Source organism: Thamnophis elegans, chromosome 2 (assembly GCF_009769535.1).
Source record: "Thamnophis elegans isolate rThaEle1 chromosome 2, rThaEle1.pri, whole genome shotgun sequence".
Classification (NCBI taxonomy): domain Eukaryota; kingdom Metazoa; phylum Chordata; class Lepidosauria; order Squamata; family Colubridae; genus Thamnophis; species Thamnophis elegans.
In genome coordinates this window covers 158,023,793-158,047,990 of record NC_045542.1, presented here as the reverse complement: position 1 = coordinate 158,047,990, position 24,198 = coordinate 158,023,793, and the positions used below count along the sequence as shown (strand labels likewise).

Sequence of the window (24,198 nt, the reverse complement as noted above, 5' to 3'; positions counted from 1 at the left end):
TGAATGTCCTATCTGTAGGAAAAGCTTTAGTAATTATTGGACCCTGGTGACACTCCAGAGGTCTCACACAGGAGAGAAACCCTATGAATGTCCTGATTGTGGGAAAAGCTTTCATAAATATCTGTTCCAATTGCCGTAGGTTAAGTAAGCACTACTTGAACAAGGATGTCACCAGAGAGGTTGTAGACAGAATTTTGGGCCCTTATTTGCACTGAGGACTTCCATGAGCAAAAGTGGTGTATACTTTTCTTTCTTTTTTCAACTCATCTCTCATCATTTTACAAAAAATTAAAGTTATATTTTTCTTTGAATCTTACAGGTGAACAGGATGCCAATAAGAGCTCTCTGGACAACTGTAAATAACAATCAATGTTGAAAAGGAAGAAAATCAAGCCAGAAATCAAAATATTTTCCATTCCCTGCAGAAAACCATACAAATCTGCTCCTCCTCCAGCAGCTGTTTGAGAGAGAAAGCCAAGAAAGAATGAGCAGATTATGCAGAACTCAACGATATATTACATGAGAGGTGAAGGGGGGTTATTTATAATTCAGCAAAAGAGGAAATAAAAACCTGGAAGTCGGTTGGGAGGAAAAGATCAATAGTAAAGTCATATAGAAGAGACAATAATGCAGGTGACAGTAATGTGAGGAAGAAGACTGCTTGAATAAAAGTACCATTAAACAAGGTATTGTTTACTGAATGTGGCAAAAGCTATGCTCACAACAGCTCCCTTGTGGTTCATGGAAGCATCTCCACACAACAAGGAAGCCACAAAAGTGCTCCCAATGTGGTAAATGCTTTAGTGAGCATGGCAACATGGTGCTGCATCCGATAACTCACAGGAGGGAGAAAACATAACGGTGCAGATTGTGTGAAAGTTTCATTAGAAATTCCCAGGTCTTGAGACCCTAAAGCACGCATACACAAGAATAGAACCATTTGAACATCCTTTCTATGGGAAAAGTTTCACTGAGAATTCCATCCTGATGAAGCACCCGAGGACTCTCACAAAAGTGAAACCCTTTGAATGTCCTGATTGTGGAAAAACATTTAGTCACAATTTCAGTCTGGTGATTGATCTGTAGATTGACTCCAAGGAGAAACTGTATGAGTGTTTAGATTGTGGGAAAAGCTTCATTATAAACTCTATTTCACCAGAGAACTCACCCAGAAGAAAAACCCTTTGAATAGCCTATTTATGGGAAAGTCACAATTCCAGCTGGTGATACATTAGAAGAAAATGCTTTGAATGTTCTGATTTTTGGAAAACTTTCAGTTATAATTCCATCTTGGTGATACCCTAGACTAGAGGAATCATAAATGAGAAAAACCCATTAATTGTCGGAGAAATTTCTGTCGTAATTTCCACCTGGTAAATACATCAGAGGATTCGCTCCATGGTGAAATCTTATAAGTGTCAAGATTGTGGGAAAGGTTTCATTAGAAATTCCCAACTCCTAAAACACAAGACCACACACATAAGAGAAAAAACATTTGAATGTCCTGAATTTGGGAAAAGTTTCAGTCGGAATTCACACCTGGTGATACACCAGAGGACTCACACAGGAGAGAAACCTTTTGAATGTCCTATCTGTAGGAAAAGCTTTAGTAATTATTGGACCCTGGTGACACACCAGAGGTCTCACACAGGAGAGAAACCCTATGAATGTCCTGATTGTGGGAAAAGCTTTCATCGGAATTCCCATCTGGTGACACACCAGAGGACTCACACAGGAGAGAAACCCTTTGAATGTCCTGATTGTGGGAAAAGCTTCAGTCAGAATTCCAACCTGGTGAAACACCAGAGGACTCACAAAGGAGAGAAACCCTTTGAATGTCCTGATTGTGGGAAAAGCTTTAGTGATAATTCCTCTCTGGTGACACACCAGAGGACACACACAGGAAAGAAACCCTTTGCATGTCCTATCTGTGGGAAAAGCTTTAGTCACAATTCCAACCTGATGAAACACCAGAGGACTCACACAGGAGAGAAACTCTTTGAATGTCCTGACTGTGGGAAAAGCTTTCGTCGGAATTCCCATCTGGTGACACACCAGAGGACTCACACAGGAGAGAAACCCTTTGAATGTCCTGATTGTGGGAAAAGCTTCAGTCAGAATTCCCATCTGGTGACACACCAGAGGACTCACACAGGAGAGAAACCCTTTGAATGTCCTGATTGTGGGAAAAGCTTTAGTGATAATTCCTCTCTGGTGACACACCAGAGGACACACACAGGAGAGAAACCCTTTGAATGTTCTTTTTTTTTGAGTTAACCTTCTTTCAAAATATTTTATTCAATTTTCACATTCCATTTGCAATCATTTATATACAGGGTATTTACTATAAGAAAAGAAAAAAAAAGAAAAAAAAAGAAAAAGGGAAAACGAACAAGTAAACCCTTTGAATGTTCTGATTGCGGGAAACATTACAGTCATAATTCCCACCTGGTGATACACCAGAGGACTCACACAGGAGAGAAACCCTTTGAATGTCTATCTGTGGAAAAAGCTTTAGTAATAATTCCTCTCTGGTGACACACCAGAGGACACACACAGGATAGAGACCCTATGAATGTCCTACCTGTGGGAAAAGCTTTAGTAATAATTCCTCTCTGGTGACACACCAGAGGACTCACACAGGAGAGAAACCCTTTGAATGTCCTATCTGTGGGAAAAGCTTTTGTAAGAATTCCTCTCTGGTGACACACCAGAGGACACACACAGGAGAGAAACCCTTTGAATGTCCTACCTGTGGGAAAAGCTTTAGTCAAAATTCCTCTCTGGTGACACACCAGAGGACTCACACAGGAGAGAAACCCTTTGAATGTCCTGATTGTGGGAAAAGCTTTAGTGTTAATTCCTCTCTGGTGACACACCAGAGGACACACACAGGAGAGAAACCCTTTGCATGTCCTATCTGTGGGAAAAGCTTTAGTCAGAATGGCGTCCTGGTGATACACCAGAGGTCTCACACAGGAGAGAAACCCTTTGAATGTCCTGATTGTGGGAAAAGCTTTAGTGTTAATTTCTCTCTGGTGACACACCAGAGGTCTCACACAGGAGAGAAACCTTTTGAATGTCCTATCTGTGGGAAAAGCTTTAGTCAGAATTCCAACCTGGTGAGACACCAGAGGACTCACACAGGAGAGAAACCCTTTGAATGTCCTGATTGTGGGAAAAGCTTTAGTGATAATTCCTCTCTGGTGGCACACCAGAGGACACACACAGAAGAGAAACCCTTTGAATGTCCTGATTGTGGGAAAAGCTTTAGTGTTAATTCCTCTCTGGTGACACACCAGAGGACACACACAGGAGAGAAACTCTTTGAATGTCCTGACTGTGGGAAAAGCTTTAGTCAGAATTCCAACCTGGTGACACACCAGAGGTCTCACACAGGAGAGAAACCCTTTGAATGTCCTATCTGTGGGAATAACTTTAGTCAGAATTTCAACCTGGTGACACACCAGAGGACTCACACAGGAGAGAAACCCTTTGAATGTCCTATCTGTGGGAAAAGCTTTAGTATTAATTCCTCTCTGGTGACACACCAGAGGACACACACAGGAGAGAAACCCTTTGAATGTCCTGATTGTGGGGAAAGCTTCAGTTGGAATTCCCACCTGGTGAAACACCAGAGAACACACAGGAGAGAAACTCTTTGAATGTTCTATCTGTGGGAAAAGCTTTAGTCAGAAATCATCCCTTATTGCACACAAGATAATCCATATGAATAAAGGTAGATGAGTTTATAGACTGCTTGAATTGAATTTGTGATCTCCCATTGAAAGTATAGGTAAGAAATTGATTGTTCGAATTTTGTGCTGATTCATTTTGCTCAAACATTTCTCATGATTAAAGTTGCAAGTGGAGTGAAATGGAAAATGTCTAACTGCTATTTCTGGTTAACAGCAAAGCTTCTGGATATTTCCTTTTCCAGAATTAGAGGAATTCTTCAAAAAGGAATTTTGGATGGAGTTTTTTTCTGTTGATTATGGAATTCCCACATGTGGAGTTTCAGTCTTCTACCTTGGTTTTGCCCGATTTTCAATCACAGAATTCCACAGCCCGCATAAAAGTAGTCCTCAAGATTTAACTATGATGGGCTTTGAATTAAGTGTTTTAATCAGCTGAGAAACAATTTGGACACAGCTTGCATGGGCTGCGCGACAAGCTATGTCGTATCTGGTTGGGAGCAGCTGCAGGAGAAGTCAGATTGAGGTGCAACAAGTGTAGGGGAGGCTGCCTGCAATGCTCTTAAGCGGGTAAAACATCCCCTGAAATTAAGACCTGGTGCTTATTTTGGGGCCTAAAAGAAAATAAAACTGGGTCTTATTTTGGGGAAAACAAGGCTATGTATATATGTATAATCTGTCCCAGCACTTCCAGGTATATTTAATGATAACTCTGCAATTCTATGAACTCATGATTGACCCAAGTCAAGAAATAAATTTCATAACTGAATGGGTATTTGACATGTATATTGAAAATGTAAATAATTAATGTAAGGGGTTACGTTAGCATTTTGGCATCTTTGCCTTTTATTGTAATGGATGCCTTTGGATCTCTTTTTTTTAAAAAAGAGAAGAAGGCGGGGCTTAGCAGTGAGAAGACGGAGTTTCAGGCTATTCCTGAAATTCCCCTATTCCGAAGGAAATTGGATGGGTCGTTTCGGACCCTAGCTGTCCCGGAGAGACAGTGAAAGGTTAGGGGGTATTCAGTGACCTCAGAGACGTTCGCAAGTCTCTGGGGGGCTTGGAATTTAACCCCTTTTGCCAGTTCCTTCTGGATTAGCTGTAAGCTAACCGAAACTGCAGGTTGCCCCTAAGAATGGTGGGAGTGGTTTCAACTGGTAAGCTGATTTTATTACTCAAAGAGATACGGTCCGCATTAAAATTTAAGCTAATTGAAACCAAAGAACAGAAGAATCTAGTGGCGAATTGGTTTTTTTATGGATTTATGGCCAGTGCTTACCCTATTTCCTAAATGTTTTAAATGATATTTACATGGATAAAGGAAAGATTACTCCAACATTCCCTCTGGCTCTCCTTAAGTGGGCTGTAAACCAATTTACTACAATTTGGCTTCTTACAATCTGACACTTTTATTTCTTGGCTGTGTTGGTCTAAGATCAGATAAGATAGCACAGCTCTCAGCGTGTTCTTACTTGCAAATATCTTAAAGCTTCTAGCTGCGTCACAACATGGCGTCTATACATGCTTCAAATGATTCGTTTCAAATGATTTTCTCCGCATTTCAAAAGTTGTTTGACACATATGAAAGATTTGAAAAAAAGCTGGACTATTTAACATTAAAATATGAAGAAAAAAGTGAGAACGTTGAATGTTCCTGAAATGCAAATGAAGAATGTCAGAAATGAAGTTTCTCAACTTGCTGACACGCCGACCGTCTGGTTTACTTCGGAGGGAGAAAGAGATGCAACGCTTGAAAGGGGGGCAGCCATACAGAAGATTTATTTCAAAAGACAGAGCGCAGGAGGAATGAGAAGCATTAAAGAATCTATACTTTATGAAACATCATTTGCAGAATTTTCGATACCACCCTTGAGAATTAAAGACAAACTGAAAAATGCAACAAGCCTAGGACAACGTTATTATTACATCAGAGGCATCCTAAGCAAAAAGGTATTCCTGTTTGGACTTGCTTATAAAAACATTTGGTAAACCTGTTCTACGAATGGCAATAGGACTAAGGAGATTTTGTTATTGGAGAGACATAGGCTGATAGATGGAAGAATACAATTTAAAATTAGCTAAATCTAATTACTCTTATTTGTAATAGACATAGCTGAATAATAATTGATATTGATAGTAATGTATATAATGTGGAGTTGATATGATAAATAATAATTGGATATGAAAAGGGAAGGTTGGAAATATTTTTGGACCATATACAAAGGTTATTAATCACAATAATTATCACTATTAAAAAATAAAATAAAATATATACAGTTAAATGTTAACTAATATGGGGAAAATGTTACGATATACGATATAATTACATAAAGAAGGGAGAATGATAATAAACCATACTGCATGGAAGATGGAATTTTTGGTATTAAATATTATGGATGTTCAGCTAAAACAGGATATGAGGATTTGATGTTAATAGAGGGTTTTACAAACAAGTAAATGAAATGTCAGCATGTGGTTATGGATTAAATCTTTGGCATATTTAAGGATGAAGGATATTTAAATAACTGTAGTCAACTAAAAGTGGAGGTATAATGATGTCAATATGGTAAACATTTGAGTTAAGATATTTGAATTAATATGAATTAATTGAAGAGATGCACCAAAACATGTTGTAACCAGCTGATATACTTTTTTTATAATATATACCTGTGTTCTTTTTTTTTCCCCTTGCCTTGTTTTTTGTTCTTTTTGTCTTCTTTTTTTTTCTTTTTTTCTTTTCCCACTGTTGTGGGCATGTATCGTTTAAGAAACAAAAATTATTATTATAATAATAATTATAGTCAAATCAAAATGGATAAATGATGATGGTGACATGTATGAATATTTGAGTTAAAATGCTCGAGTTAACATGAATTATATTTGTTGACTGTGGAAGAGATGCACGAAAGTCTATTTGTAACCAACTGATACACTTTCTATAGCATGTAAAGAAAGATGTTGTATTTGTTTTAAATTAAAAATTATTTTTAATAATAATAATAATAATAATAATAATAATAATAAATTAAACTTTTATGTGAATCTTACAGGCAAAAGAATGCCAAAGAGAGCACTGTGGAGAACTGAATCACAAGCAGCATTAGAATGCAAAGGAAACCAAGGCAGCAATCAAAAACTTATTAGTTCCTCTGGAAATCCCCAAAACTCTTCTTCCCCAGCAGCTTACAGATAAGGAAGACAAAACCAGGACAAGAGTTTTGAGCTGGACAAAATATAGTGTATCTTGAAGAAACGGATCAAAATATCAAGGGGAATAATTTCCTAGTTCAGAAAAAGAGGGAAATTATCTGGAAGTCAATGGAAATGATAAAGGTCTCTTGGACAGCCAGATAAGGCAGACCATAATGCAGGCCTCGTCCTTTGAGGAAGGAAACAGTTACTTGAATCCATGTTCCATCCAACAAGGGATTGAGAGTATTTTTGCTGTCCCTGAGAATCTAATAATGTAAGTAGTTGAAAAGATCCACAGATCTGCCTATTGTGGGAAAAGCAAAGATTGTAGTATTATGCTTGGGGGGATCCACACTGGAGAAAAGCCATATCAGTGTTCCCAATGCAGCAAAAGCTTTAGTCGGAATGGCTTCCCAGTTGTTCATGGAAAGGCTCACACCAGAGAAAAGCCCTATCGGTTGTCCCAATGTGGCAAAAGCTATAGCAAGCAGGCCAGAGAACTCGCACAAGAGAAAAACCATATGAGTGTCCAGATTGTAGGAAATATTTCAGTCGAAATTCCAGTTTGGCAATACACCCGGGGGTTCACCCAGGAGAGAAGCCTTTTCAATGTTCTGACATTGGGAAAAGGAATGGTATTTGGGAGTGGTTGGCACAGCAAGTCAATATTCCTTTTGTGCATGAAGATTTTGCTCTAGGATTGTTGTTTTTAACGGGGGCAGAGGTTGGCAATGTCTGGGGAAGGAAAGGCATGCTTTCCACAAAGCAAAGGCTGGTTATGAGAACAGGGAGGCCTGAGCTCATTGGGCTGGAGATGTTAACCGTGCTCAAAACATTGGCTGGGCTTCTCATTACTTATTGCAGCAGCCACAATGCGAGGAGCTGCTCTTAGGGTACACGCCCTGCAATTGTCAGCAGCTGCGCTGCTTTCTCTCGGGAAGCAGCTGCATCCTCAGTGCTTCCTTTCACAGCCCCTTCACGGGTCACCCGCTTGTGTTGTCCCCTGCCAATCACCATACCCCTACCTCACCCACCTCCAGGGCTTGCGTCAGGGTGGCCAGGCCCATCATGCCAGTGGTTCCGAACATGCTGGTTTTTTTCCAGGCTCTGGCAGCTGGGTCTCCAGTCACGGGGTTTCCCTTCATGCTGTTGCCATTGCCTCCTTGCCGCTCCAGCCGAGGGTCAAAGCAAGCCCTTCTGCCAGGAGCTCTACTGACAAGCAATCGAAGCTTGTCTCCTCCACTGGCGCTCCTGCCTCCCCTCCACCGGTTCCCAAAAAAGCTGCTTGTTGGGCCTGGGCACCCGAGAGAAGTGCTGGGTGGCCATTTTGAAACAGGCGGGAGCAGTTTATGCTGTGGGCAAGCCATGGGCTACAGTCTGAGCTTCCTCGGTCGGGGCACCTACCTGGGAATTGCTGTCCAGCCTGGGTGTTTGGAAAAACAGGACACTGTACAAAGGTGAAGGGAAGAGGAGGAGCGGCCTTACCCAGATGCCAAATGGCAGATAAAAGTTGCAAGGCTCTGCCATAGTCTTTTCAGGTGAGACGTCCCCGCCAAGCTCTCTGGCCCCTCCCCAAACTGGCCCTGAAGCGGCGTGTCATCCCCACATGCTCCTCTCGCAGGCCAGGCCGGCTTTGGGAAACACCCCAGAAGGGCTCCGATGCCATGATCTCCCACAAGCTCCCCTACTACCTGCACATGTCAGTACACCCACCGCCAGTATCACCCGTCTGCCAGCTTGCCTTCCCCCACCCACCCTCTGGCCCGTGCCCTTCGTCCTTACCTTTGTGAGCAATGATGGACAGAAGTACACAGTGAGCTGTTAGATTCTGCAAGGTATATACAAGGCTAACAGTCACGGGGTGACTGCCCCCTCAGTCAATTTCCTCACTGAAGAGGTAGCAGAAAAGAGATTTCCAAAACCCAACTCCTGACTCTGATTCACAAATGATGGTGCCCAAATAAGATTTATTTATTTATCAGCACAAATATAACACACACAGACACACACATACACACACACACACACACACACACACAAACCAATATTCCATCACATCCTTATTTGTCTTTTTAATAATCATATGTCTTTATAGAATCACCTATCTCATTCTATTATTTTTGCAATATGAAAGAATTCTCCGACATTTTATATTTATGCATCACTTTTTCCAATGGTACCGTATTTTCACAACTATAAGCCGCACTGAAAATCCTAAAATTTGATCCAAAACCGGCAGTGCGGCTTATAACCCGGTGCGCTTTATATGTGGAAAAAGATCTCCCAGCTGCTTTAGGGGCTTCCTGGAGCGCCAAGAACCTCCGCGCTTTCTCCACACTCTCCTCGGCTCCTCACAACTGCAATAGACGTCCAGAAGCGGCAGGGGCTATCGAGCTGGAAATCCAATCCCCATTAGCCCCAAAAGCCGCTTCTGGACATCTATTGCAGTCGCGAAGAGCGGAGGAGAGCGCGGAGGTTCTTGGCGCTCCAGGAAGCCCCTAAAGCAGCTGGGGGAGGCGCGTGGTTTGGTTTTTCCTCCCTGGATGTCGCAGTAGCAGCCGCAAACTCACCGATCTCAGTGTTTTTCGCATCAGGGTGTGCTGCAAGAGCATGCCCCGATGCGAAAAACACAGAGATCGGTGCGCTTGGGGCTGCTGCTGCGATATCCAGGGAGGAGAAACCAAACCGCGCGCCTCCCCCAGCTGCTTTAGGGGCTTCCTGGAGCGCCAAGAACCTTCGCGCTCTCCTCCGCTCCTCGCGACTGCAATAGATGTCCAGAAGCGTCGGGAAACGTGCGGCTTATAACCCGGTGCGCTTTATATGTGGAAAAAGTTTGAAAAATTAACGTTAATTGATACTGCGGCTTATAATCCGGTGCGGCTTTTGGTCGTGAAAATACGGTATATAAAATCAAAGATTGTCCATCAAGTATACATAGGTACATTGTTATCATTGTAACATTATATGTTCAACTACAATTGTTATTCCTTCGTTTTAAACAAAATGTTCTAAATATTCAGTTTACCAATATTCCATTACATCATTATTAGTGTATTTAATAATAAATTTTCTTTATAGTATCACCTGTCTCATTCTATTATTCTTACAGTGTGAAAAGCTTCTTCAACATTTTTCATTTCCATGTTTTTTATCTAGCCACTGATAAAACAAGTCCCATACTTTATAAAATTGTTCTTCTTGTTCTCTGATTTCAAATGTCAATTTACTCATTTCAGCACATTTCATTATTTTTCGAATAACTTCCTCCTGCATTGGTGTTGTCTCATTTTTCCAATTTTTTGCAAATACAATTCTACCTGCTATTAAAACACTCACAATCAAATATTTCCAATCTTTATTATATGTATCTGGTATAATTAAATAAAAAAAATCTCTGGTTTAAGGTCTATGTGTTTTTGTATCATTTTCTCCAAACATGTGTGGATTTTAGTCCAATATCTTTTAGCTTCAATGCAAGTCCACCACCACATATGGTAATATGAACCCGGTGTCTGATGATATTTCCAACACTTTTCCGCCTTGTTCTTGAACATTCTTGCTATTCTCGTTGAGGGTAGGTGCCACCTGTAAAACATCTTATACAAATTTTCCTTATATGCTGTTGACATTGTCATTTTGTAATTTTGAGACCACAAATTCTGCCATTTCTCTAATTCAATCCAATGTCCAAAATTTTTCCTCCAAGCTATCATAGTTTCTTTGACTTGTTCTTCCTTTAGCTTAGCCTCTAGTAGGTGTCCATATATTTTTTAATTAATCAAAATTTTATCTAATTCAGTCATTTTATCATAGAAACCTTCGGTTTTACAATCATCATCATATCTAGATTGTATTTGCACATATGAAAACCAATTCATTCTTTTTCCTTCCCGTTTCAACTCTTGCATAGATTTAAGTTCACCTCTGCATGCAATATTTCACCATATCTAACTGTTCATTCCTTTTTATATATTATTTGTTCTGCCCCAGAGATGCAGATGGCTCGGGGCATGCACTTAAAGCCCACACTTAGGACGTTCTTTTGATCGAGTTTATTATCAGGCATTCTTAATAGCAAAACTTACAGTTCAGTGTTAAGATACTTCTGACTTTCCTTGATCTGTCCCATCATGTAGTGTAAAAAGTCTGTGGTTTCTTATATCCCCCTCAATGAGTGGAGACGTGTTCTGCCCCATCCCAGTTAACAAAGGGCGATTCAGAGAGTGACGGGTAATAAATCACTTTTCCCGGGCAGAATACCCGCTGCCCAATCAGGGAACACAGATGTGATCACATGTTATGGAACTACATTTCCCACAAGGCAGTTCTGTCTACATTTACCATAAGGTGGCTGCATTTCCCATGAGGTAGTTTCTTAAAGGAGACAGTTCTTAATTCCTACATTAGCTATATACTGTTGGGACAGCACATTATTGGATATGATAAAGCTTCAATAGTTGATAGCCAGACTGGAATTTTCAAATAATATTGCCTTTTGATCTCCTAATTTAGTAACAAAACCTCCCGAATATAGTGTCTTCTAAAATAGCGCTGTGTTTTAGTTCCCTTATACCATAAAAAAGCATGCCATCCCAACAAACCAAGTCCTCTGATAGTGAAAGGGACTCAGGGCGGCTCACAACTCGAAGGGGGGGGGGGAACTCACCTTTCCAAGCAGCCTTTGAACTCAACATTCAAAACCCCTTTAAAACCTTTGTTCCAAATGGCCAAGGTCTGGGAAAAATCCATCCACAGACTCAATGGGTCTGTGCCAGCAAGGGAGGCTTACCCAGGCCAGGTGCATCGGTCAAGTTAATTTGGAGACCCATCTGGGTTGCCAAATTGTTGGAAGAAATGTCCATCTGGGTTCAGTTCCAAGTGGAAAAAACACTGGAAACATGGACCCTGCTTGGAAAGATGGTTTAATGGTGGATAGGACCACGTAGTTTGAGGTCCTGGGCAAAATGAGCATATATAATACATTAACATTACTATCTATATGTAATTGTTAGAAGTTGAAAGGTATTATTATGTATACCTAAACAATATTATTACTAGTATTGTGTATAAGGAAATAGCCCAGACAATGCACTGTTCACCAAGCAGTTACGGATATGTTAAAAAAAACTTATAAATAAAATTATTATTTTTAAAAATCTACCCCAGTGGGGACAAATTATATTTTACCAGTCATGGATTTGTGATTTTTGGGAGGGAATAAAATGGGACAGTAAGACAGGGAACAGGGAACAGAAAAAATTTGGAAGAGCTTATGGCTTTGCTGGATACTGCAAGAGTTCATTGCAATGAATGTGACTTCTTTTTTTCTATTGGAGACGTCTGATGCATAGAACCAAAGCCCCAGAAGGCAAGAAAGAGCAATGGGTATGGTTCCAAGTATACAAATAATAATATTTTTACCATGTATTTTTTAGAAGCTTCAGCAACTTACTGGGGCAACTCAGAAACTCTGCTTATAACTCACAGATATTTTGTGAAAAGGAGATGCTGGCTAGGAAATTCTGGGCTCAAAATCTGGAAGACATTCAGAATGCAGAAGGATAAAACTGAACGTTGTGTTTCTCTAAGACATTAAAATTAACATGAGAGGAATAGCAGAATATATAAAAAACAACCCTCTGTACAATAGACCTGCTGCATATGTTTCTCTGTGTGATCTAATGGGAGACTTCAGTGCAAGCAAATTTACAGAATTTACACCTGGCATTTAGCAGATAATAAAATTTCCTCTTCCAAGAATGAAGCTTGGTGGTTGATGCTCTTGGATGCAGCCCTGGCCAGCAGGAGTGAAGCTCGTTCCCTTGGAGTGTCTTGCCTGATGCTGCTGCCATGCCCTAAAATCCTGGGAGCCTCAGAGTCATAAAGTTTTGGCATGTAGAGAGGTTTTGATCTCCACTGAGAGTCACCCCTAAGAAAGCTGATTGTGTCATTCTGTAAAAGCTTCATGAACTTTTAGGGCTCCGCACGTAGCTAATCTTCACAAGGTTAAGTAACATCACATTTCACTATTTCACTAGGCTCAGTTGCAAAGTCGGTTGCTAGAAGTCAAAAACGACTTGATAGCATTTAATCAGAGGAAACTTGTTACAAACGCCTTAAGTGGAAACTGGAGAAAGATTTTTTTTCTGCCTCCTATCTGGAGATGGTGCTCAAACAAGGAACACCTGTGCCTAGAAAGCGGATAATACCTGGGGTTGAGCTTAAAGGAGTTAAAACCGTCGAGTACTGAATTGCTAGAAAGGTTGGAAAGCGACGAGAGAAGTAGAAGAAAGTCCAGTTGCCTTTTGAAAAAAGCACCTTTGGGAACAGCTGAACTTCCTCTTCCGGATCACTCATGGGAGGAGAGTGGTGTGCAGAGCGGCTTTTGTGCTCTTCCCATGATCGAAGCAGCAGCTGGAAGGTGAGTTGAGGGCGGGTGGGAGGAGAGTCCCGGAAGCAGAGAAGCAACTGGGCTGAAGCATCTCAGCTGCTGCTGCTGCAGGTTCCTTCCCTCCCCGAATTTAAGCCCACTGGGGCTGCACGCTGTGAAACTGGTGGCTGCAGTTTTCCTTCCGGTGGGAAGATTGGAAAAGTCTCTTCCAAGTGAAGGTGGATCCTTTGGGAATGGCTTCCCTCCAGAGGTTGTGGGGGCTCCCATCACTGGAGGGTTTATGGCAGAGCTGGGAGGGACCTTGCAGGGCTTCTATTCCGACGCCCTGATCAAGCAAGAGACCCAACATCATTTCAGACAAATGGCTGTCCTGTCTCTGATTAAAAGCCACCAGTGATGGAGCCCCCACAACCTCTGAAGGGAAAACCTTCCACTGGTTCACTGTTCTTAGTGTCAGGAAATTTCTCCTTAGTTCGAAGTTGCTTCTCTCCTTGATGAGTTTCCATCCAGTTCCTTGTCCTGCCTTCAGGGGCTTTGGAGAATAGGTTGACGCCCTCTCTCTTTTGTGGCAACTCCTCAAGTATTGGAAGATGGCTGTCATGTCTCCCCTAGTCCTTCCTTTCACTAGACTAGACATACCCAATTCCTGCAACCCTTTTTTTTAGCCTCCAGCCCCCTAATCCTCTTTGTTGCTCTTTTCTGCCTTCTTTCCAGAGTCTCAACATCTTTTTTATGATATGGTGACCAAACTGTCTGCAATTATCTAAGTGTGGTCTTACTCTTTATAAAGTGATACTAGTACTTCACATGATCTTGATTCTATCTCTCTGTTAATGCAGCCTAGTATTGTATTGGCTTTTTTTGCCACTGCAATACACAGCTGGCCCATATCTAAATGATTGTCCACTAGGACTTCAAGGTTCCTCTCATAGTTATTACTTGAGCCAAGTGGTACCTATTCTGTACCAGTACATTTGGTTTTCCTTGCATAAGTGTAAATCCCCTTTCCCCCCTCCATTGAATTTCATTTTGTTAGGTAGGGCCCAGTGTTCAAATCTATTGAGATTCTCTATCAAGCCTATATTCTGAGGTGTTGGGTATTCCTGCCAACTTGGTGTCATTTGGAAATTTGATGCGTTCCCATTCGACTCCCTCATGGAATGCATTTACAAAGATATTAAAGAGTATTAAAGCAGAACCTTGGGGTACCCACTGCTTATTTCCCTCCATATAGATATAGTCCCATTAAGGAATACACTTTGATTGTGGTTTGTCAGCCGGTTATGAATCCATCTGTGTGGATGGATGTACCTATCCCACGTTTTTCTAATTTACCAAGAAGTAGGTTATGGTCTACTTTGTCAACTGCCTTACTGAAATCCAATTATACAATTCATTTGATTGGTCTGCTAATTTAGTCTCTTTGTGTAAGAATGAAATAACATGTTGGACTTCCCATGTTGACTTCTGGTTATATATTTGCTTGCTTCTAGGTGTTTGCAGTTCTTTTGTTTCATTATCTTTTCCAAGATCTTCCCAGGTAGTGATGTCAGGCTAATTGGCCTGTAGTTTTATGGATCCATTTTTCTCCCCTTTTTTGAAAATGGGAACTATATCCGGTCTTTTCCAATCCACTAGTCATTCATTGGTGCAAGAAGATCTTTGAAAGATATGGTTGAATGGTTCTTAGATCACATCTGCTGGATCCTCCTTTAGAATTCTGGGATGTAATCAATCTGATCCCGATGATTAGAACTCTTCTAGAATGGACAGGTGTTCTCTTACCATTTTCTTGCCTGTTTTAATTTGTATTCCTAGTCTGCCTTTTACAGTTCTGTATTTAGTAGGTTTGGCTATTTTTTCTTTTGCCTGAAGATAGATGCAAATAGTGAATTAAGTAGCTCTGCTGTGCCTCTACTGCCCATCATCTCCCATTAGCGGACTGACTGTTTCCTTGAGTTTTTTCTTGTTTTATACATGTTTTAAAATGATTTTTGATATTTGTTGCAAGTTTTAGTTCATTCTCACCATGAGCTTGATTTCATCTCTGCAGATTCAAGGTACATACTACTGTTCTGCCTTAGTTATGTATCCCTCTTTCCATTTTTTATACTGATCCTTTTTTTCATTCAGTTTATCAGTGAGATCTTTATGCAACCATGCTGGTTTCTTCTTGGATATCTTGTTTACCCTTTTTAGTGATATTGTGTTGGGCTGGGCTTATATGATCGTACTAGTTCGTTGGATACCCGTGCTTCGCTACGGAACTGGAACAGCAATAGGTAGCTTTCTTCACCATCACTCTCCATTATCCTGTAGCTGTAAAAGGCAGCAGCAGACAGGGTCTCCTTGAGAGGAACTTTGGTGTTTGGTTCACACTGAGGTATATTGATGTAATAGCCATCTTCTCCATGGCAGAACATCAGTGGGTACTGGAGAGCTTCAAAGGGAAGCTCTCACTGATCTCACTGATTCTTAACAACCAATTTGCTCTGCTGTGGAGAACGATATCTCTTTTCTCAAAATCCTGGGCGACAATGAGAACAGCCACTTCTGTAGTCATGGGGGCATTGAAACGACCTCGGTGCCCTCCAGAAGGCTTCCTATCAGCATTAATCACTACTTGGAAGTCCTTGTGGTGCTTAGGAACAGAATCAACAGCACCCTTAAGTTCCAGAATATACTTCTTGTGTTCTCGCAGCAACTTCTGCAGTTGGCTAACCAGTTGTGGATTAACGCCTGGGTAGATTCCACAACAGCTGGGGGGGCGGTCAGAGCGCTACATGGCTTGGCACCTTAGGGATACTCCCTAGGTCAGTGCATGGAGCTCTGCCCAGCTGGAGAGGGGGTTTGCCAGGTGGCTGCTCGTGAGCATGGTCACCTCATGGCTGCTTCGCCCCTGAGGCTTTGCTCGGTTCTTTGGGAGCCCGCTCGCAAGTGAGCAGCCGCCCGGCAACCCCAAAACAATAAGCTCCCCCCCCCCAATAAGCCCAAGGCCATATTTTGTGGGTCAAAAAATATATATAAGACCCTGTCGTATTTTCGGGGAAACACTACTTTTTCTTTTTCACCTCATCTCTAACCATTTTACAAAAAATTAAAAGTACACTTTTCTTTGCATCTTACAGATGAACAGGATGCCAATAAGAGCTCTCTGGACAACTATAAATAACAATCAATGTTGAAAACGGAAGAAAATCAAGCCAAAAATCAAAATATATTCTATTCCCTGCAGAAAACCATGCAAATCTGCTCCTCCTCCAGCAGCCTGTTTCAGAGAGAAGATCAAGAAAAAATGAGCAGATTATGCGGAACTCAATGATACATGGCATGAGAGGGGAAGGGAGATTGTTTATAATTCAGCAAAAGAGGGAATAAATATCTGGAAGTCCGTTGGGAGGAAAAGATCAATAGTAAAGTCATGTAGAACAAACAGGCTCTCCCTGTGAGGAAGAAGACAGCTTGAATAAAAGCACCACTAAAGGCATTGTCCATATTTTTGACTTCCTCAAGAATATCAACTGAGCAAAAGCTCCATAGATTTGGGAAAAGAAGACATTGCAAATCACAACTGATTATGCCCTAGAGGAGTCAGAAAGGAGAAAATCCATACTAATTACCTGGTTGTGGCAAAAACTATGGTCACAACGGCTCCCTTGTTGTTCATGGAAGCACCTCTAGAAAAGAGGGAAGCCACAAAAGTGCTCCCAATGTGGTAAATGCTTTAATGAGCATGGCAACATGGTGCTGCATGAGATAATTCACAGGAGGGAGAAAACATATGCCTCTGCAGATTGTGTGAAAGTTTCATTAGAAATTCCCAGGTCTTGAGACACTAAAGGATGCATACACAGGAATAAAACCATTTGAACATCCTTTCTGTGGGAAAAGTTTCTGTGAGAATTCCACCCTGGTGAAGCACCCGAGGTCTCCCACAAAAGAGAAACCCTTTGAATGTCCTGATTGTAGAAAATAAATGTAGTCATAATTTCAGTCTGGTGATGCATCAGTAGATTGACTCAAGGGAGAAATTGTATGAGTATGTAGATTGTGAGATAAGCTTCAGTAGAAATTTCCATATCAAGAGACACCAGATAACTCATACAGAAGAAAAACCCTTTGAATGTCCTGATTATGGGAAAGTCACAATTCCAGCCTGGTGATGCACCAGAAGACTCAAATAGGAGAGAAATGCTTTCAATGTCCTGATTGTTGGAAAACTTTCTGTTATAATTCCATCTTGGTGATACACCAGAGGAATCATAAATGAGAAAAACCCATTCAATGTTCTGACTGTGGAAGAAGTTTCAGTCATAATTTCCGCCTGATAATATATCAGAGGATTCACTCCATGGAGAAACCTTATGAATGTCCAGATTGTGGGAAATGTTTCATTAGAAACTCACAACTCCTGAAACACAAGACCACGCACACAGGAGAGAAACCCTTTGAATGTCCTGAGTGTGGGAAAAGCTTTAGGGATAATTCCCGCCTAGAGAGACACCAGAGGACGCACACAGGAGAGAAACCCTTTGAATGTCCTATCTGTGGAAAAAGCTTTAGTCAGAATTCCAATCTGGTGACACACCAGAGGATTCACACAGGAGAGAAACCCTTTGAATGTCTGGATTGTGGGAAAAGTTTCAGTCAGAATTCCCACCTGGTGATACACCAGAGGACTCACACAGGAGAGAAACCCTTTGAATGTCCTATTTGTGGGAAAAGTTTTAGTAATAATTCTAGCCTGGTGACACACCAGAGGACTCACACAGGAGAGATACCCTTTGAATGTCCTGACTGTGGGAAACACTTCATTCGGAATTCCAACCTGGTGATACACCAGAGGACTCACACAGGAAAAAAACCCTTTGAATGTCCTGACTGTGGGGAAAGTTTCAATCGTAATTCCCGCCTGGTGATACACCAGAGGACTCACACGGGAGAGAAACCCTTTGAATGTCCTGACTGTGGGAAAAGTTTCAGTTGGAATTCCCACCTGGTGATACACCAGAGGACTCACACAGGAGAGAAACCCTTTGAATGTCCTGACTGTGGGAAAAGTTACAGTCTGAATTCCCACCTGGTGATACACCAGAGTACTCACACAGGAGAGAAACCCTTTGAATGTCCTGACTGTGGAAAAAGTTTCAGTCGGAATTCCGACCTGATGATACACCAGAGGACTCACACAGGAGAGAAACCCTTTGAATGTTCTGACTGTGGGAAAAGTTTCAGTCGGAATTCCCACCTGGTGATACACAAGACGACTCATACAGGAGAGAAACCCTTTGAATGTCCTGATTGTGGGAAAAGTTTCAGTCGGAATTCCTACCTGGTGATACACCAGAGGACTCACACTGGAGAGAAACCCTTTGAATGTCCTGACTGTGGGAAAAGCTTTCGTCGGAATTCCCATCTGGTGACACACCAGAGGACTCACACAGGAGAGAAACCCTTTAAATGTCCTGATTGTGGGAAACATTTCAGTCAGAATTCCCACCTGGTGATACACCAGAGGACACACACAGGAGAGAAACCGTTTGAATGTCCTATTTGTGGGAAAAGTTTTAGCAATACTTCCAATCTGGTGACACACCAGACAACTCACACAGGGGAGAAATCCTTTGAATGTCCTGACTGTGGGAAAAGCTTTAGTAATAATTCCATACTGGTAAAACACAAGAAAATACACATGAAAGAAACCCTTTCAATGTCCTGATTGTGGGAAATGTTTCAGTCATAATTCCAACCTGGTGATACACCAGAGGACTCCCACCGTGGAGAAATCTTTGAATTATCCAGTCTGTGGTCATTACGTCAAGCATAAATCATCCCTTATTGCACGTAAAATAATCCATATGAGAAATAGTAGATGAGTTTAGAGAATGCTTGAATTTCATTTGTTATCTCCCTTTGAAAGTGTAGGTGAGAAATTGATTGTTTGAATTTTGGCCTGATTCATTTTGCTCAATCATTTCTCAGGATTAAATTTGTAAGTGGAGTGAAATGGAAAATGGCTAACTACTAATTTCTGGTTATCAGGAAAGATTCTGGATATTTCCTTTTCCAGAATTGGAGGAATTCCTCAATAAGGAATTTTGGGTGGAGATTTTGTCTGTTGATTATGGAATTCTCACATGTGGAGTTTCAGTCTTCTACCTTGGTTTTGCCCGATTTTCAGCCCCAGAATTCTACAGCCCGCATAAAATTAGTCCTAAAGATATAACTATTATGGGCCTCGAATTAAGGTTGCATGTTGCAACGGCTGTTAAGTGAAATTGCTTTCCTTAACTATCCGAATCCCCCTGCTCTCCCTGATGCAGCCATTTAATCAAATGTGCGAGTCGCTAAACAGAACACTGTCTACTCAGAGCTGGAAAAAACTCCTAGGAGGCCTCATCCCACCCTCCAAGACATCCTTTTTCTTTGTTTCCTAACCCTTGAGTCCCCTTGGCCCTTCACCCCCTCCCCCAGGGTGAGAAGAACATATATCAGTGATGGCTAACAGTTTTTGGATCACGTGCCAAAAGCCGGGGGAGCGCAGGGGGGGTCGTGCGCGGGCATGCCCATACCCGTAATGCTATGCGCGCGACCCCAGCATGTTTGCCCGATCAGCACTCCCTATGCTTTTGGTGCACTTTTTTTTTGCCCTCCCCAGGCTCCAGAGGCTTTCTAGGACGTGCCACATGGCGTCCTGGCGCAAGCGTCAACATAACATACGTATACTTGACTCACATTCTTCTCTGCCTTCTCAGAAGGGAACCAAGAGTCAAAGTAGAAATGGTTAGAGTGCACTTAGAGGAGTTTAGCCAATAGGAAAAGGGTAGCCGATGGGAGCTTTTTAAAACATTATTTCCTCAGGTTGTCAGGGCGTGGACCGCAATGGTCCTAAAGTAAGCAGGTAAGACATCCACCAAAACTAAGACTTGGTGCTTATTTTGGGACCCAAAAGAGGGAAACGAGGGTAGGTATATATGCATAATCTGTCCCCAGCACTTCCAGGTATATTCTATGATAACTCTTTGCAATTCTATGAACTCATGATTGACCCAAGTCAACAAATAAATTTCGTAACTGAATGGTTATTTGACATGTATATTGAAAATGTAAATCATTAATGTAAGAGGTTAAGTTCACATTTTGGCATCTTTGCCTTTTATTGTAATGTATACCTTTGTGCAGCCATTTTATAAACCATAATTAAACTAATCCTTTTATGTGAATCTTACAGGCAAAAGAATGCCAAAGAGAGCACGGTGGAGAACTGAATCACAAGCAGCATTAAAATGCAAAGGCACAAATCAAAATCTTATTAGTTCCTATGGAAATCCCCAAAACTCTTCTTCCCCAGCAGCTTACAGATAAGGAAGACAATACCAGGAAAAGAGTTTTGAGCTGGACAAAATATCGAGTATCTGGAAGAAACATATCAAAATATCAAAGGGAATAATTTCCTAGTTCAGAAATAGTGGGAAATATCTGGAAGTCAGTGGAAACGAAAAGGCCACTTGGACAGCCAGATAAGGCAGATCGTAATGTAGGCCTCGCCCTTTGAGGAAGGAAACAGTTATTTGAATCAATGCTCCATCCAACATGGGATTGAGAGTATTTTTGATGTCCTTGAGAATCCAAGAATCTCTGTGGTGGAAGAGTTCCACAGAACTGCCTATTGTGGGAAAATCAAAAATTATAGATCATAGCCAATTATGCCCGAGAGGATCCTCACGGGAGAAACACCCTATCAGTGTTTCTAATGCAGCAAAAGAACAGCCTCCCCGTTATTCATGTAAAGGCTCATATCAGAGAAAAGCCCTACCAGTTGTCTCAATGTGGCAAAAGCTATACCAAGCAGCTCAATGTGATAACACACCAGAGGCCTCACACAGAGAAACCATACATATGTCCAGGTTGTGGGAAATGTTTCCGTCATAATTCCATTCTGGTGTTACACCAGACAACACACACAGGAGAGAAACCATATGTTGTGGTCCGTCAGCAGCCTGCAGAGCTGGCAATAGAGTCGGACAGTGAGGAGGTTGGATAGGAACATGGGCCAGTCCTGGTTTCTGGGGAAGGCTCAGACGATGGGTCTGCGTCGGAGGCAGAGTGAGGGCTAGGGCCATCTGGTAGTAATGTGCTGCCTCAAGAGCCTCTGGAGTCTGACATTAGCGAGGCAGAAGAACTGTCTGAGCCAGTTCCCAGTGTGTGCATGCGCAGAGCTGCCAGAAGGCAAGAACAATTAAGTAAAAAAGGGTGACTTGGGAGTAAGGCTTGGAGATGAACGACCCCTCTCATGAGACTTAAAAGAGGAGCAAATGGGCGTGAGCCTTTGCAGGAAGCAATTAGTTCATCTAGTTAGTTCACGCTCCGAGAAGTCCTGTTTAACTCTGCTACGTTTGGCCTTGCAAAACTAATTGGCAATTAGGTTTGGCAACATTTCAAGAGAGATAAAGATGGGTGCTTATCAACATTACCCCCAAAGACTCTGGCAACCTGAGCAGAATCTGTCGGAATCTTCACAGACTGACTGTGAATCATTACAGGCAGTGAATAACCATAATTTACAGCAGTGTAAATAAAAGAGGGTTTTGGGGACAGATTGTGATTTATGCTTTCTCTGGAAGCCCATATGAATCTGATTTGTGGAAAAAGTTTTTGTCAGAATTGCGCTCCGGTAATATACCAAAAGACTCAAGACAGGAGAGAAACCGTATGAGTGTCCAGATTGTGGAAGTCTGATTTGGGGAGACACCAGAGAACTCACAGAGGAGAGAAATGTCAGAGTTTGTTGCAGAAAAATCAAATCCAGAAAGCACATACAGATAACTGATTCAGCTGGATTCATTAACTTCTTTATATACATAATAACAGATAAATAAATGTACAATACCAATAGTTGATTCTTTCAACATGGTAGAAATTACAAGCAGAACACAAACGGGAGAGAACAGTTAGTTTCAGTTCAGAGCAGACAGTAGTTTCAGTTTCGATTCTCAGCACAGATCTGTTTAAACTCCCATTGGCTGACTTAGTTGTATGCCTATTCATTGGCTGACCTTGTTATCGTGTCTCTACCAGTCGTGAATATTCTAATAAGAAACCATATGAATGTCCAGCTTGTAAGAAAAATGTCAGCCGAAATTCCAGTTTGGCAATACACTAGAGAAGTCACACAGGAGAAAGATTCTTTGAATGTCCTGACTGTGAGAAAAGGTTCAATTGTTAATTTTGAATTGGTGATAGACCAGAGGACTCACACAGGAGAGGAACTCTGTGAGTGTCTGGATTTTGGAATAAGTTTCATTCAGAATTCTGATTTGGTGAGACACCAGAAGACTCAAAGAGGGGAGAAATCTTTCAAATGTCCAGTCTGTAAACCTTACATCAGGCATAAATCATCCCTTATTGCACACAAAGAAATACATATGAGGCAAGAGTAGATGAGTTTAGAGGAGGCTTTTCATTTGTAATCTCCCATTGAAAGCATAGGTGAGAAATTAACTATTTGAATTCTGGCCTGATTCTTTTTACTCAAACATGTCTCACGATTGAACTTATAAATGGAAAGAAAAGGGAAATGGGAAAGGGCTAACTTTTCTGGTTATCAACAGAATGTTTTGTTTCTGTTTATCAACAACAATTTCTGGATATTTCCTTTTGTAGAAGTAGTGAAATTCCTCATCATGGCTTCTGGGTGGTAGTTTTGTATATTGATTATGTAACTCCCATTTGTGGAGTTTCAGTCTTCTACCTTGGTTTCCTCCAGATTTTTAGCTACAGAATTCCCCAGCCAGCCGATAACTAGTTCTCAAGATACAACTGTTATGGACTTGCGATTACTGTTGCATGTTGCAACAGCTGTTAAGTGAGATTGGTTTCCTTAATTACCCGGATCCCTCTGCTCCCTCTGATGCAGTTATTAATTGAATGTGTGAGTTGCTAAACAGAATACTGGCTACCTCAGTGCTGGGGAAAACTCTTGGAGGCCTAGAGAAGGGCCGGGCTTGCCTGCCACAGGCATCTCCAGACCTCCCCCACCCTCCAAGGCACCCTGTGCTCTGTTTCCCATCCCTGGCCTTCAAACTCCCCCCCCAGGGTCCCCATAGTTTTTTCTCTCACTTCCGCTGGGTCCCTGCAGACCTTAGGTTTGACTCCCACCCCACCAAGCCTCACACCCTCGTCCTCCTTCTCTTTTGAAGATTTCTGATCCTCGTGTTGGGGAAGGACGGGAGGCGGGGGTGAAATTCAGCAAGTTCTAATAGGTTCTGGAGAACCGGTAGCGGAAATTTTGAGTAGTTCAGAGAACCGGCTAATACCACCTCTGGCTGGCCCCAGAGTTGGGTGGGAATGGAGATTTTGCAGTATCCTTCCCCTGCCACGCCCACAAGCCACACCCATAGAACCGGTGGTAAAAAAAAATGAATTTCACCACTGACGAGAGGACACCATTCCTGGGCCTCATGACTCTGTCCTGGAAGCAGCCACCATTTTCAGTGGGTCCTGCATTCATCCCTGGGCCATGCGGTAGACCTGTGGAAGTGGCAGCCATTTTGCCACACAAGACGCTCAGAGTTCCCCCAAACTGCAAGTGATTTAAATTTAATAATAAATGAAATTAATAATAAGGTAATGTAAAGCTCATTTCCCAACTCTTGCTCAGTGATGACGATTTCACACATACAGTGGTTTTTTTTTTTAACTCACTACAATTATTAACTTGTAATCTCTCTCGTGTGCATTCTGCATCTCTATGACCAATCTGCCCTATTCAACATTCCCTTCCCTCCTTATTATAAATTTACATTATCAGTTTCAATCCTACATCAGTTCAGTCACCTGGTGCTTCTGATGATGTGAGCTGCAATTAGGCTTCTACCTCATAATTTCTTCTGGCATTGATATCTGCCCAAGTCTTAAATT

The 24,198-nt window shown here is 41.7% G+C and overlaps 2 protein-coding genes and 1 pseudogene across 3 annotated transcripts in view; all 3 read left to right on the top strand.

Annotated features, from left to right (window-relative positions):
• The window catches only part of LOC116504945 (zinc finger protein 850-like), a 55,292-nt gene extending 54,819 nt beyond the window's left edge, over nt 1-473 (top strand). Inside the window, exon 5 of the transcript XR_004254871.1 lies at nt 320-473. The gene's annotated coding sequence lies outside the window, so the exon portion shown is untranslated. The remainder of the gene's footprint in view (nt 1-319) is intronic.
• Nucleotides 1-21,311, top strand: part of LOC116504947 (zinc finger protein 420-like) — a 65,187-nt gene extending 43,876 nt beyond the window's left edge. The window contains exons 1-2 of one of the 2 annotated variants that reach the window (XM_032212200.1): nt 13,181-13,308; nt 16,407-21,311. In XM_032212200.1, the coding sequence (XP_032068091.1) occupies nt 17,630-18,997 (1,368 nt within the window). In that variant the 5' untranslated portion in view covers nt 13,181-13,308; nt 16,407-17,629 and the 3' untranslated portion in view covers nt 18,998-21,311. Of the gene's footprint in view, nt 1-13,180; nt 13,309-16,406 lie in introns of those variants that run through there. The other variant, XM_032212201.1, reaches the window with a different exon arrangement.
• LOC116504946 lies at nt 911-3,872 on the top strand (annotated as a pseudogene).
• Nucleotides 21,312-24,198: the final 2,887 nt, after the last annotated feature.